Here is a 16,049-nt window from a genome sequence, read left to right on the forward strand (position 1 = left end):
TGCCTGCTTGGTTGAGGGTTGCGGCCAGAGCTACGTCGGACGCATTGTTCTCGAACTGGACTCGTCGATGGCGCGCATCGTGGCCTTTGCAATGTCTGCTTTGATGCGGCAGAAGGCCTGGCGGGCCTCCGTCGGCAGGGGGAAGGTTGTGGACTGGATTAGGGGTCGGGCTTTGTCTGCGTAGTTGGGGACCCACTGTGCGTAATAACTGAAAAACCCGAGGCAGCGCTTCAGGGCCTTGGGGCAGTGAGGGAGGGGGAATTCCATAAGGGGGCGCATGCGTTCAGGGTCGGGGCCTATAACTCCATTTCGTACTACGTAGCCGAGGATGGCTAGGCGGTCGGTGCTAAATGCCCATTTATCCTTATTATACGTTAAGTTAAGGATTTTCACGGTCTGGAGAAATCTCTGGAGGTTGGTGTCGTGATCCTCCTGGTCATGGCCGCAGATGGTGACGTTATCCAGATACAGGAACGTTGCGCGTAAGCCGCATCGGTCAACCATTCGGCCCATCTCGCGTTGGAAGACCGAGACCCCATTAGTGACACCAAAGGGAACCCTTAAAAAGTGGTAGAGCCGCCCATCTGCTCGAAGGCAGTGTACTTGCGGTCACTAGTGCGGAGGGGAAGCTGATGGTAAGCGGACTTGAGATCAACTGTGGAGAAGACCTTGTATTGCGCGATTCGGTTCACCAGGTCGGATATGCGGGGGAGAGGCTACGCATCCAGCTGCGTAAACCTGTTGATGGTCTGACTGTAGACAATGACCATCCTATGTTTCTCCCCGGTCTTCACCACCACTACTTGAGCTCTCCAGGGGCTGTTACTGGCTTCAATGACCCCTTCCCTCAGTAGCCTTTGGACCTCTGACCTGATGAAGGTCCAGTCCTGGGCACTGTACCGTCTGCTCCTGGTGGCGACGGGTTTGCAATCCGGGGTGAGGTTCGCAAACAGGGAAGGCGGGTCGACCTTAAGGGTCGCGAGACCGCAGACAGTAAGGGGAGGTATAGGGCCACCGAATTTGAAGGTCAGGCTTTGCAAGTTACATTGGAAGTCCAACCCCAGGAGTAGTCGCGCAGAGGTGCGGCAGGACATAAAGGTGGAAATTGATGAATCTCCTGCCTTGGACAGTGAGGTCTGCTAGGCAGAACCCCTTTATCTCCACCGAGTGTGACCCGGAGGCCAGGGAAATTCTTTGGTTTACAGGGTGGGTAACAAGTGAACAGCGCCTTACCGTGTCGGGGTGTATAAAGCTCTTTGTGCTCCCAGAGTCGATCAGGCAAAACGTCTCGTGGCCGTTGATGAACACCGTCGTCGTTGCAGTTGCGAGTGTCCGAGGTCGATTTTGGTCCAGCGTCACCGAGACCAGATGGAGCAGTTGCGGGTTGTGATCGGGCAGCGTGTAGTCGGCCGTGCTGGGGGTCTGGGACCCCATCCAAGATGGCGTCTCCCATGGATCGCACATGGTGGTCGGGGATGGACAGAATGGCGGCGGGGATGGTCAAAATGGCGGCGCCCATCCGTCCAGCGTGGTGTCCGTGGGTCGGACGTGGCCCTAGGATGGGGTGCTGGTGAGTGCTGGCCACCTGGGGCCCGAGGGGAAGATTGCCGCTGCGGTCCGGAGTCGCTGGAGATCGCGGCCACGGCTCGTGCTTGGCAGACCCACAAAATGGCCCTTCTTGCCGCAGCCTTTGCAGGTGGAGGTACGGGCCCGGCAGCGCGTGCAGGGATGCTTCGCCTGCCCGCAGAAGAAACAGTGGGGCCCGACGGAGTTAGCGGGCCGTCTTACAGCGCAGGCCTGCGGGGACATGGGGAAGGTCAGTGGGGCTGCCGCGGCGGGATGCCACGCAGCCCAGGGGGCCGCCGCGCGGTCGGGCGCATAGGACTGCACGTTTCTGGAGGCAACATCCATGGACCCTGCCAGGGCCCGTGCCTCTCTCAGTCCCAGGGTGTCCTTTTCTAAGAGTCTTTGCGGATCTCTGAGGAGCTCATACCTGCAACGAAAGCATCCCGTAATAGACGTTCCGTGTGCTCGCTGCCCGAAACTTGCGGGCAGCCACAGTTTCTGCCCAGCACCAGTAGCGCACGGTAGAAGTCCTCCAGCGATTCCCCGGGGCTTTGCCGTCTAGTTGCGAGCAGGTGACGTGCGTAGACCTGGTTTACAGGGTGGATATAATGTCCTTTTAACAGTTCGATCGCAGCATCGTAGTCCTCCGCCTCCTCGATGAGGGTGAAGATTCCAGGGCTTACTCTCGAGTGCAGGAGATGCAGTTTCTGTTCTCCTGAGGGGGTGCCTCCGGCCATCTCGAGGTAGCCTTTAAAACACGACAGCCAGTGCTTAAATATCGCCGCCGAGTTCTCAGCGTGGGGGCTGAGTTGTAGACACTCCGGCTTGATTCAGAGATCCATTCTTTCAGCTTAAGAGTAGTCTATTAAATTGATGCATGATCAATTAAACTCAAAGACGAGGTTGCAACATGACTAAAGGCTTTAATAGACTAGATCTGTTCCCCAGCAGCTTCGGTACAGAATGAGGGCTGCTGGGTCGGCACCGGTTCTTATACCCCGCCTGTCAGGGCGGAGCTACATACCAAACAGCCAATGGTAAACGCCTTGGTTTACCCAATGGTTTACAGCCTCTCGGGTACTGCAATACCTGATAATACCACAGTGCCAAAATATTAAGACTAGCCTAAAGGCACGGGGCTGGATTCGCCGCTCCTGAGATGAAGTGTTAACTTTGGGGCAGGATTCATGGACTTACACGACAGCAAAACTGGCACTGCACATGGACTGATTCAGTGACTGCTAAGGGGCTAGCACAGACTCCACGTGGAACACAATCGATTCCTTTGAGAAACGGTGCCTGATTCGCCGGTTTCGCGATTGACACTCAGGAAGCCGACCAGCTGCAGCCGCATATACACACTTCACTCCCCACACGCACCATCCTAGCCATCAAGATAGCACTGGTTGATCTGGAGTGTGTCCATACGGCTGATGGGGCCAGAGGGCACTTGGGGGGGTGGCCTGGGCGGGAGGGTGGGGGCAGGGGGGGGCACACCTATACGACGCGTAGCCCTAAGTTCACGGTGTGCAGTCAGCGGCGTGCGTAGCTGTATGGCTGCCTTGCAGGCTGCAGCAATGGTGTTAAGAACTAGGAACAGGAGTAGGCCATCTGGCCCCTCGAGCCTGCTCCACCATTTAATGAGATCATTGCTGATCTTTGTGGACTCAGCTCCACTCTCCGGCCCGTACACCATATCCCCGAATCCCATTATTCTTTAGAAAGGTATCTATCTTTTTCTTAAAAACGTTTAAAGAAGGAGCCTCAACTGCTTCACTGGGCAAGGAATTCCAGAGATTCACAACCCTTTGGGTGAAGAAGTTCCTCCTAAACTCGGTGCTTTCCCCGACCAGTGGAAACAACCTGCCCACATCTATCCTATCTATTCCCTTCATAATTTTATATGTTTCAATAAGATCCCCCCGCATCCTTCTAAACTCCAATGAGTACAGTCCCAGTCTACTCAACCTCTCGTCATAATCTAATCCCCTCAACTCTGGGATCAACCTAGTGAATCTCCTCTGCACGCCCTCCAGTGCCAATATGTCCTTTCTCAGGTAAGGAGACCAAAACTGAACACAATACTCCAGATGTGGCCTCACCAACACCCTATACAATTACAGCATAACCTCCCTAGTGTGAACTCCATCCCTCTAGCAATGAAAGACAAAACTCGATTAGCCTTCTTAATCACCTGTTGCACCTGCACACCAACTTTTTGCGACTCGTGCACCAGCACACCCAGGTCCCTCTGCACAGCAGCATGTTTTAACATCTTACCGTTTAAATAATAATCCATTCTGCTGTTATTCCTCCCAAAATGGATAGCCTCACACTTGGCAACATTGAATTCCATCTGCCAGACCCTAGCCCATTCACCTAACCTATCCAAATCCTTCTGCAGACTTCCGGTATCCTCTGCACTTTTTGCTTTACCACTCATCTTAGTGTCGTCTGCAAACTTGGACACATTGCACTTGGTCCCCAACTCCAAATCATCTATGTAAATTGTGAACAACTGCAGGCCCAACACTGATCCTTGAGGGACCCCACTAGTTACAGGTTGCCAACCAGAGAAACACCCATTTATCCCCACTCTCTGCTTTCTGTTAGTTAACCAATCCTCTACCCATGCTACCACTTTACCCTCAATGCCATGCATCTTTAGTTTATGCAGCAACCTTTTGTGTGTCACCTTGTCAAAAACTTTCTGGAAATCCAGATATACCACATCCATTGGCTCCCCGTTATCTACTGCACTGGTAACGTCCTCAAACAATTCTACCAAATTAGTCAGACACGACCTACCCTTTGTGAACCCATGCTGCGTCTGCCCAATGGGACAATTTCCCTCTAGGTGCCCCGCTATTTCCTCCTTAATGATAGATTCCAGCATTTTCCCTACAACCGAAGTTAAGCTTACCGGCCTATAATTACCCGCTTTCTACCGACCTCCTTTTTTAAACAGTGGTGTCACGTTTGCTACTTTCCAATCCTCTGGGACCACCCCAGAGTCGAGTGAATTTTGATAAATTATCACTAGTGCATTTACAATTTCCCTAGCCATCTCTTTTAACGCTCTGGGATGCATCCCATCAGGGCCAGGAGACTTGTCTACCTTTAGCATCATTAGCTTGCCCAATACTGCCTCCTTAGTGATTACAATCATCTCAAGATCCTCACCTATCATATCTTTATTTCCATCAGTCACTGGCATGTTATTTGTGTCTTCCACTGTGAAGACTGACCCAAAAAACCTGTTCAGCTCCTCAGCCATTTCCCCGTCTCCTATTATTAAATCTCCCTTCTCATCTTCCAAAGGACCAATATTTACCTTAGCCACTCTTTTTTATCTTATATATTTGTAGAAGCTTTTACTACCTGCTTTTATGTTCTGAGCCAGTTTACTTTCATAGTCTCCCTTACTCTTCTTTATAGATTTTTTAGTAGCTTTCTGTGGTCCCCTAAAGACTTCCCAGTCCTCTAGTCTCCCACTAATTTTTGCCACTTTGTATGTTTTTTCCTTCAATTTGATACTCTCCCTCACCTCCTTAGATATCCACGGTCGATTTTTCCCCTTTCTACCGTCTTTCTTTTTTGTCGGTATGAACCTTTTCTGAACACTGTGAAAGATCGCTCGGAAGGTTCTCCACTGTTCCTCAACTGCTTCACCATGAAGTCTTTGCTCCCAGTCTACCTTAGCTAGTTCTTCTCTCATCCCATTGTAATCACCTTTGTTTAAGCACAAAACACTAGTGTTTGATTTTACCTTGTCATCCTCCAACTGTATTTTAAATTCCACCATATTGTGGTCGCTCCTTCCAAGAGGATCCCGAACTATGAGATCATTAATCAATCCTGCCTCATTACACAGGACCAGATCTAGGACCGCTTGTTCCCTTGTAGGTTCCATTACATACTGTTCTAGGAAATTATCCCGGGCACATTCTATAAACTCCTCAAGGCTGCCTTTACCAACCTGGTTAAACCAATCGACATGCAGATTAAAATCTCCCATGATAACCGCTGTACCATTTCTACATGCATCCGTTATTTCTTTGCTCATTGCCTGCCCTACCATCCTGTTACTATTTGGTGGCCTATAGACTACTCCTATCAGTGACCTTTTCGCCTTACTATTCCTGATTTCCACCCAAATTGATTCAACCTTGTCCTCCATAGCACCAATATCATCCCTTACTATTGCCCGAATGCCATCCTTAAACAACAAATCTACACCACCGCCCTTACCGTCCATTTTATCCTTTCGTATAGTTTGATACCCTTGGATATTTAATTCCCAGTCGTGACCATCTTTTAACCATGTTTCAGTAATGGCCACTAAATCATAGTCATTCACGATGATTTGCACCATCAACTCATTCACCTTATTCCGTATACTACGAGCATGCAGGTAAAGTACACTTGTGCTGTTTTTTATGTCTTTGTTATGAATCCTAACACCTTGATCAGTAACTTTTCTCAAATTATTTTTCCTCTTACCCTTTCTCCTAATTTTCCTTGTCTTTGAACCCATATCTCTACATAATAACCTGTCACGTAACCTGCTGCCTTGCTCTCCATTCACCATTATACTGTCCATAGCTTTACCCTTCCCTTCCCCCCAACTTGCTAGTTTAAAGTCCTTGTGACCAACCTATTTATCCTATTCGCTAGAACACTGGTCCTAGAATGGTTCAGGTGAAGACCGTCCCAACGGTACAGGTCCCTCCTGCCCCAGTACTGATGCCAATGCCCCATGAAATGGAATCCCTCTTTCCCGCACCACTTCTTTAGCCACGTGTTAACTTCCCTAATTTTCTCAACCCTATGCCAATTGGCACGTGGCTCGGGTAGTAATCCAGAGATTATAACCCTGGAGGACCTGTTCTTTAATTTAGTCCCTAGTGTTTGATAATCCCCAAACAGGTCCTCTTTCCTAGTCTTACCTATGTTGTTAGTCCCAACGTGGACCACGACAACTGGATCCTCCAGTTCTATGCCTGTCCACCCTGGCCCCACAGCCCACCTCCTGGCCAACCCCCCCACTCCCCGCAGCCCTGGCAGAATGACCAGTAGCACAACTATGCCAATGTTGGATACTTTCCGTACCCACTCTCCCTCAGCAGCCATGGTGCATGTTTCACGATTTTTAAAAGCACAAGTGAACCTCGCCATCGGGAATTCAGCCCATTGGAGGCGGCGAATCACGTATGCCCCAGAGAATACCGCGTTGGGCCCGCTAATGATATGCCAACGGCGATTACTGTTCGTGTGTTGTGGAACGCATTGATGCCATTGTTGACAGAGAATTGAGATTTGGAGTGAAATTGGCGCCCACCGCAATTTCGCCGTCATAACTGATTCTCCGCCCAATCATGTTTCCCGATTCCGACATCGGCTGAAGGAGAATCCCAACCCTTGTATCCGAATGCATGCAGTATTCACAATAAGGTTAAAAAATTAACAAGGATAATTGGTATACACTGGTATACTATTGCAAATACAGATACTTTACTGCAGGGTGACCAAGGCTTGGTACTGAATCTCTTAAGGATCAGTAAGGACAGGCAAACAGAGAAAGGAAGTAGGTGATGTCGTTGGTTCAGGATGATATCCAGGCAATAGTGAGAGAGGATATTGGCTCAGAAAATTTGGATGGAGAATCAGTCTGGCTGGAGCTAAGAAGCAATAAGGACTGAAAACATTGGTGGGAGTTGTGTAGAGGCCTCCAAATAGTAGTGGTAAGGCAGGGGATGGTATTAAACAGGAAATTAGAGATACGTAACTATGGTGCTACAGCAATCACGGGTGACGTTGATCTACATAAATTTAGTTAAACCAAATCAGCAACAATACTGTGGCAGATTAATTCCTGGAGTGTGCGCGCGATGGCTTTTTAAAGCAGAATGTTGAGGAACCAACTGGAGGACATACTATCCTATATTTGGTGTTATGCAATGAGAAGGGGTTGTGAGAGTAGATGGTTATTAATGTATACAAATGCTGTGGTCGGTAGCAGATGTTGTGGAACTAAGTTAAAGTACACATGAAAAACAATACGAGTTCAGTTACTCAGTAACCGATATCACCGAAAATACAATGGGTTTATCCCTTAATCACATACAACCTAATCAGTGGGGGTAAAGTCCCACTGCAGCATATCTCAACCAATCCGTGTAAGGAACTGACACTCTCACAGCCCTGCCGCTGAAAGGAGTTATAAAAGTTGTGAAAGTTGTAGGCATTGTACAAAAAGAAGTGATACCTGCATGTAACGTTGAAGACTGAATAAAGTTTCGTAGATTGTACCACAACTCCGGCTCAAGTCTCATGATTATACCAGGGTTAATCGGTAATCTTGTTTAGCGGGGTCTGTTTACAGAACAGTGACTATAACATGACAGAATTATTCATTAAGATGCAAAATGAAGAAGTCCAAACTAAGAAAACTAAGAAGGTATGAGGTGTGAGTTGGCTAAGATTAACTTCTTTCGGAAGTTTGGTGCAGAGTCATTGAGCTGAGTGCCTCCTTTTGCACTGTGGGAATTCTATGATTCAATGATTTAACTACTATAGTTCTGCCTTCACAGAGGAAGACACAAATATCCTCCCAGAAATGCTAAGGAATTAAGAGTATAGGAGGAATTGAAGGAGATTAGTATTACGAGAAAAATAACGCTGGAGAGATGAATGGGACTGAAAGCCAATGAATCCCCAGGGATTCTAATCTACATCCCAGGGTACTAAAGGGGGAGGCCATAGAATTATTGGATGCGTTGTTTGTCATCTTTCAACATTCTGTTGATTCTGGAACAGTTCTAGTAGATTAGAGTGTGACAAATATAACCCCACTATTTTTTTTAAAAGGGGAGGGAGAAGACTGGGAATTACCGATCGGTTAGCCTAACAGCAGTAGTGGGGAAAATGCTAGAGTCTATTGTAAAGGATGTGTCATGAATCTGCCTAGATTCACATGGACAGGATTCAGAGGGCCTCAATTGATATGTGTCTCCCCCGGTAATGAGTTTAGAATGGCAGTTTTGATTCTAATCAAGTGTGAATAGCTATCATGGGAGTGTCCCTTTAAGAAAGGGTTTTGTCTTATCACATGACTTCAGTAATCTAATTGTGTGGGTGGAGCTGGGCTGTGGCTCTGTGAGTTTTTACTTTCGCTTTGAGTTTTGGAGCTGGTTTGTGGCTCAGTGAGTTGTTACTTTCGTTTTCACATTTGGCTGCTGTAGACTCAGACAGAGAAGTATTTTGGCTTGTCTCTCTATTTTCAATTTTAAAGAGTTATTCCAAAGAAGAAACCCAATGATTATAGTTACCCGCTGTTTTGGTAAACAGGGTTTTTTGGTTTATGGGATTGTGTTATTGAATTGGAACAGTAAGGGAGAATTCATTAAGGGTTATACATAGATTACTGTAGCTGTGTGGGTTTTTTATGTTTGTAGTTGATGAAAATTCTTACTGTGTGTGTTTATACAAATATTAACTAAATTTGTAAAATAAAGCTTGTTTTTTGATTAAAAGCACCTAAGAACTCTGTTGGATAACACCTGAAAGGCAGTCTGTTGTGCTCATCGTAACCAAAATCAATGAACAGTTGTAGGTCAGGTGAACTCCATGATATACTTTGGAGTTTTCTAAACCCTGGCCCATAACACAGCTTATGGAGGAGAAACGGATTACAGATGATTCGGAAGATCCCTGAGATATACAGATGTTAATGTATAGTCAAGAAGGTTGATGCGGTAGACAGCCGAACAGACAGGCATAATCAAAGAACAACAAAGGTATAATTGACGGGTTCCTAAGAAGGAAGAGAGACAGTAACAAACTTAGCAGTGTCAGAAAGCGGGCAGGCCATTTTCCTGCCACCAAGCCTGAAGGCCAAGATTACAGCAAACACACTTCTAAGTCTTAGCGCCAAGGCAATATAGAAAATCTTCATAACAGCAGTTTTAAAATATTTTTGCTGGACCAGGAAAAAGACAGTTCCCAGATTTGAAAATCATCCCTATATTGTGTGGTAACTATAATTGGTTATTCAATTTGGATGTTGTTTGGGGAAGAGGGAAAGTCTTACCGTGTTCAGGTATCGTAGATATATTTTGTAACAGGTGTGATAGCAGGAGGCTTTGAAAATATCAACAGGATTAGGCAAAGTCAATGTGGATTTATGAAAGAGAAATCATTTGGACAAACCTGGAGTTTTTTGAGGACATAACTAGTAGAATAGATACTGATGAGCCATTAGATGTGGTGTCTTTGGATTTTCAGAAAGCTTTCAAGCTTTCATAAGAGGCACAATCGAATGACCACAATTGCACCTGAAAAGCAGCGCACCATGGAGGCTGATAGAAGCTGGGAGACCCATTTCCCGGGATCTACCCGGTTTGCAACGCCTCGCGAGACATTGTGATGTGAATCCCGCCCATTGTGGGCGATGTCATGTTTTGTCAAGTCTGCATATTCGGGCAAGACAGCTAGTCTCACTTTAATATGTAGTTTCCCAAGGCGCCTAAGGCATTGGGATCTATCCCCTTCGCCTCGGAGACCTCGGGCAAGCACCGTTCAGCACTGGTCTCCACAGACGGGGACCAGTTGGAATGGCACGTGTGGTCTCCCATGGGATTGGATGCCCCGATGTGCTTGCCTTCTAGGCAAGGAGGCACCCTGGCACTGCTAGTGCCAGGCACCCTGGTGGTGCCACCCATACGCCTTAGCAGTGCCAGGTTGGCACTTTTAGTTGACAGGGCACTGCCAGGATGCCAGCTTGGCATTGCCAAGGTGCCAAGCTGGCATTTGTTGCACAGCAATGATCAGGCCACGCATTGTCCGCTGAGGCCCCCTATCTAACCGGGGGCACGTTAAATAGTGGGGTATTTCTCGGCGCTCTGAGCACGAGGAAAACACGCAGCTAAACTATGGGCCAGGCACTGGGGGTGGCGACCTGTCCATATGAGCGATTCCTTCCCCAATGCACCACCATCACAGCCACCTTAACCCAAGCTGGAGTTCAGAAAGTTATTACTACTTTTTTTCTAAACCCCTTTGGAAGGATCCATGCGGATCCCTTGGGAGGCATATCCACAAGAAAACCAACAGCTTTCATTTATTGCAAGAAACTGTTGCAATGCGCTTCACAGAGCCTAATCAAATAAAATTGAATATTTGAGCCAAAAGGCTATTGGCAGGAGTGACCAAAAACTTGGTCAAAGAAGTGAGATTTACGAAAGGTTTTAAGGAAGGTTTAGGGAAGTGAATTTCTGACTGTGGAAATAGTCAGGAAAAAAAGGAAGCATATTGTATAAATGGAGAGAAATTGCAGGGCTCTGCGATGTAGAGGGATCTGGGTGTCCTCATGCATGAATTGCAAAAGGTTAGCATGCAGGTACAGCAAGTAATTAGGAAAACTAATAGAATGTTATTGTTTATTTTGAGAGGAATTGAATACAAAAATAGAGAGGTTATGCATCAGTTAGACAGGGCGTTGGTGAGACCATGCCTGGAGTACTCGATACAGTATTGGTCATTTTATGTGAGGAAAAATGTAAGTGCGTTGAAAGGATGTCAATTTGTTGGAAGCAGTTCAGCGAAGGTTTACTGGACTAATATCTGGAATGGGAAAGTTGTCTTGTGAGGAAAGGTTGGACAGGCTTGTATCTGCTAACGTTTAGTAGAGTAAGAAACAATTTGATAGAAACATCCAAGATCCTGAGGGGGCTTCTCAGGGTGGATGTAGAGAGGATGTTTCCTCTTGTTGGAGAATCTAGAACTAAGGGTCACTGTTTTAAAAATAAGGGGTCGCCCATTTTTGACAAAAATTAGGAATTTTGTTTTCTCTGAAGGTGGTGAGTCCTTGGAACTCTCTTCCTTAAAAGGCAGTGGAAGCATAGTCTTTGAATATTTTTAAGCCAGAGGTAGATAGATTCTTGATAAGCAAGGGGGTGAAAGGTTACTGGAAGTAGGTAGGAATGTGGAGTTGAGGATACAATGAGTTCAACCATGATCTTATTAGATGAGTAAGAAGGCTCAAGAACCAAGTGGCCTACTCCTGCTCCTAATTGATATGAAGGGTGGATCTGATGATGAGGTCAGCGTTATAGAAAAAGGTGGGCAAGGCCATGAAGACATGTGAAAATTAGAATTTTAAAAATCTCTGAGCTTTCCAACTGCTTTCTGTAATAGACTGCCCAAAACTCCATATAATACTCCAATGGTAAAATGGATTATTGCAACATTACAGTGCTTTGACATATTGGCAGACTCTTCAATGATGTTAACCTTTAGATCCAGTCCTAAAATATCCATATTGCAAATTGCTGTTGATCCTTGAGTTGCCACATATGAATCCTCACTTTGTATTGAGAGAGTAGGTTGAAGACCTGGTTGGCACAGGTTTGTACATCAGGTTATATCTCGCTCTGTTCACATTTAAGTTCTAGTTTGTGACAGCATATGGCGCATGGAAAAATCAAGAATACAATTGATAGTGAATCTTAGACTCAGGTGCAATTTTTAGCATGAAGTATGGATATGGAGCAGATCAAGTCTTTAATTTATTTCAAAAGAAGAAAGCTTTGTATTTAGATAAGCATGTTTCTGAGAAATATCCCAACATGCTTTACAGAAAATGAAAATGTTGTTGATATAGCTAAATGTAAATTATTAGTGTATTTTGAGGAAAGGTGAATATATATTGAGATTTCATAAATTAATAAGCACAGATGAGAATATCAGCACCCTATCCTTACAGATATTTACAGACAAATGTCTATTGAATTCATAAACAAATGTGGATAATATAGGATGAATTATCAAACTTATTTTAATATTGAGATGCATGAAATCCTTGAAACAAACTCATTAATGCCTAGGTTCAACTCATCCTATATGCAAGGGGTTGTTCAGCTCCAGTGTTTCAAATGTTAAAAAAATGAGATGAAAAAATCCTTCAGTCTAATGCTATGATCTCTCTGATGGTGAAAAATATGTTCTTATTGTTGAGAAACCTCAGCAGCACTAATGCAGAACACCACTTGGTTTGTGACAATTAGACGTGACGATGAGATAAACTGAGAAGTTGTAATTAAGTGATAACCATGCACTGTGTGGTTTTAAAATCAGATTGGAAGAAAAAGGAGGTTAAGTAGTAAATCAGTGACTGCTATAGTGAAGATAATTATTGATCTTAATATTTCAGACAAATGTAGTCATATTTGTTTTATATTTTGACTGATTTGATTTTTCTGATTCTGTTCAACAAAGAATCTAACATACTTGGAATCCCACCACTACTGTAGAGTCTGTGAATCAAACTACAGAGACCATTACAGCCCGATCTTCAGTTTGTTTATTATCGATGGTATGATTTATATTGATTTTAATTTTCCAGGCTCACTCCAGCTGGCTATTACTCACCCTGAGTTTTACTGGTATGTCGATGAGGGGCTCACAGCAGAAAACATGAAAAGTTCTCTGCTTCGTAGTGAGATCCTGTTTGGCGCCCCGCTTCCCAATTACTACTCGGTGGATGACCGATGGGAAGAACAGCACAGGAAGTTTCAGAAGTTTGTGATATCCTACGTCGATCTGTTGGCCTCACAATCCACCAAGTGAGTACCTGAAGTGCATGATTGTGCCGAGGGAAGGCTCTACTAGGCATTCGTATGTGCAGTATGGACTTAACCTTATATTATTTCTTTAAAGATGTTTCATTTCTCTTCAGTTTTCTCCCTTTCCTAGTCAATGCTCTCACATGATGTCAGTTTCCCTTCATTAACTTCCCTAAAAAAGACATTCTCCTGTGACTTAGTATTGGCTGAGTCTGTTCCCTTCAACCAGTGTCCACAAATTTCCAGCAAGAGCATATGGATGGTGAATGGAGCTGAAACTCTGGTTGATTTTTCCTGTCGCTTAGCCCCAGGGCACTGAGGCAAATGCCAATGATATTACTGCCACCAAAACTGCGATCAACTCATTCCAACACAGACCAGGAATCGACCCTGACGATTCTGTTTGACTCAATTCCTTCCTGGGCATTGCAGTTCCGAAATGGACCATAAATTAGCTTTTATATGTAAATCTCCAAACACCTCAATTAATCACATTTATTTGTTTTTCTTAAGTTTTATATTTAAATTGTAATGGAAGGGCAGCACATTGGGCAGTGGTTAGCACTCTGCCTCACGGCGCCAAGGTCCCAGAATCGATCCCAACTCTGGGTCACTGTGCGTGTGGAGTTTGCACATTCTCCCCGTGTTGCGTGGGTTCCGCTCCCACAGCCATGCAAAATTGCCCCTTAATGGAAAAAAAATGAATTGAGTACTCTAAATTTATTTAAAAAAAAGAAATTGTAAAGGAAGAAATTCCAGCATCCAACTAGCCCTATCTTGCTCTATTCTGTTTGCACCTTAACTATAATAATAAAATCTTTATTGTCACAAGTAGGCTTACATTAACACTGCAATGAATTTACTGTGAAAAGCCCTTGCTTGCCACATTCCGGCGTCTGTTCGGGTACACGGAGGAAGAATTCATAATATCCAAATTACCTAACAGCGTGTCTTTCGGGACTTGTGGCACCCGGAGGAAACCCACGCAGGCACGGGGAGAATTTGCAGACTCCGCACAAACAGTGACCCAAGCCGGGAATCGTAGCTGGGACGCTGGCGCTATGAAGCAACACTGCTAACCAATGTACTACCGTACCACCAGAATAATAGATGGCAATATCCCTAATGCTGAATGACATGTGAAAAAATGGTAGCAGTATTATTGTGTTACTAATTAATCAGAAAAGAAGGCTTGTTCCCAAAGTCATGCTGGTTTTGGTTGATTTCGCTCTTGGTGATATAAATGCTGAAGCCAGGCACTGGAAAAATTGATTGAGGAAGTTGTTCACGCAAGGCCAAAGGTTCACAAACCAGGGGATCTGAGGCACACATGAGAAAGTTAGGAGTAAGAAGGGAAGTTGGTAGCAGAAATTATAGAATCATAGAAAAGTTAAGCACAGCAGGAGGCCATTCGGCCCGTTTTGCCCAAGGACACCCAGATGCCCTTTCTAACTCCACCTTCCTGCATCCGGTCCATAGCCCTGTAGCTTAGAGCACTTATGGTGCAGATTCAGGTACTTTTTAAAAGAGTTTAGTGTCTCTGCCTCCGCCACCAAATCAGGCAGCGCATTTCAGACACCCACTGCGTTCTGCGTAAAAAGCTCTTCCTCATGTCCTCTCCACACCTTCTGCCTCTTTAGAATCAGAATAAATTACCAGGGAAGGCCATGGTACAGATAGGTTATCCCAGTATTTCTTTGGTCCAGGTCACTGTGTGATGCCGGAGACGTCAAACGCTGGAGGTAATACAGAAAGGAGCCATAAGAATGGTCCCTAGTATCATAGACCTGAGGAATTTAAGAAAAGACTGAAAAAATTAAGTTCTTCAACTTTGAGAGAAAACCAGCTGGAAGTGTCTAAAGTTACAAGCTGTTTAGAAAAGATAAAACACTACTTCAGATTAAACTGTATCAGGAGTACAAGAAGGCACATGCTCAAAATAAGGAAAAGTTCATTTGGAGCGAGTGTCTGGAAGATTTTTAAGAAACATTTCTATTGTGTTTCCAGATTTGTTTTCAGATGTTCCTGAAAATATCAGATTTTCCAGATGTTTTACCTAAGATGAACAACATTTCTTATTCTAATCTATTTTGTGTAGTGGTTAATTGGAGATGGTAAAATAAGGAGGGGTTTGTTGATTAATAAATAGAGATGTTGCATAATATGCTGATTATTACCTGCATTTGTAGTTTCCATTGAAACTAAATTCATTTAAGTTTTCCATCTTCCTTTCTATAGATTTCTGTTCAATTACATAGAGGTGATGATGTTGTGGGCACTTGGTATGAGCTAACTGACTAAAGAAGGGCTGAATAACTACATAAAAATGTATAGTTGGGAAAATTAATTTCATACAATTTAATGTAACAACAGGAAATTGATCACTGACTACTCCATAAGCATCCTGTGCTCAGAGTTTATTTCACACTGTTTTGTCCACTTTATATTCAGACACGTATGCCCTAAGCTTTGCCGTGATTCCACAGCACTGATCTCTTTGTCTCACTCCTCCTTCGTGTGCAGTCATTTTCTCAACTGCCTTCAGAAGGCTGACAGAACAGGAACGGAGAGATTAGCATCCATAATTAGTTTTTTAAATGGAATCCTGAGCCAGGGAGATCAGGTCTGCACAATGAAGGAATATTAAATGGTTTTCTTCAGAGATCTTGCCAGAAAATGAACCTTCCTTGTAACAGTGAAATAATATATAGTAATGAATTATCCTGTGACATGGATAAGTCGTGGGAATTTCAGATAATCTGGCACATCATTAAAACTGAGACCACATTTGAAATACATTATAAATATTAATATTGCACTAAATCAAAATGACTAGCTGTACCTGCAATTTGCTAAAAT

General features: G+C 44.7%; 1 protein-coding gene across 4 annotated transcripts in view; it reads left to right on the plus strand.

The window, feature by feature from the left end:
• Positions 1 to 16,049, plus strand: part of disp3 (dispatched RND transporter family member 3) — an 876,012-nt gene that overhangs the window by 480,961 nt on the left and 379,002 nt on the right. For all 4 annotated transcript variants that reach the window (XM_072478461.1, XM_072478460.1, XM_072478462.1 and 1 more), the window contains one exon: positions 12,971 to 13,190. In XM_072478461.1, coding sequence (XP_072334562.1) covers positions 12,971 to 13,190 — 220 coding nt within the window. The remainder of the gene's footprint in view (positions 1 to 12,970; positions 13,191 to 16,049) is intronic.

This window comes from Scyliorhinus torazame, chromosome 16, assembly GCF_047496885.1.
Source record: "Scyliorhinus torazame isolate Kashiwa2021f chromosome 16, sScyTor2.1, whole genome shotgun sequence".
Classification (NCBI taxonomy): domain Eukaryota; kingdom Metazoa; phylum Chordata; class Chondrichthyes; order Carcharhiniformes; family Scyliorhinidae; genus Scyliorhinus; species Scyliorhinus torazame.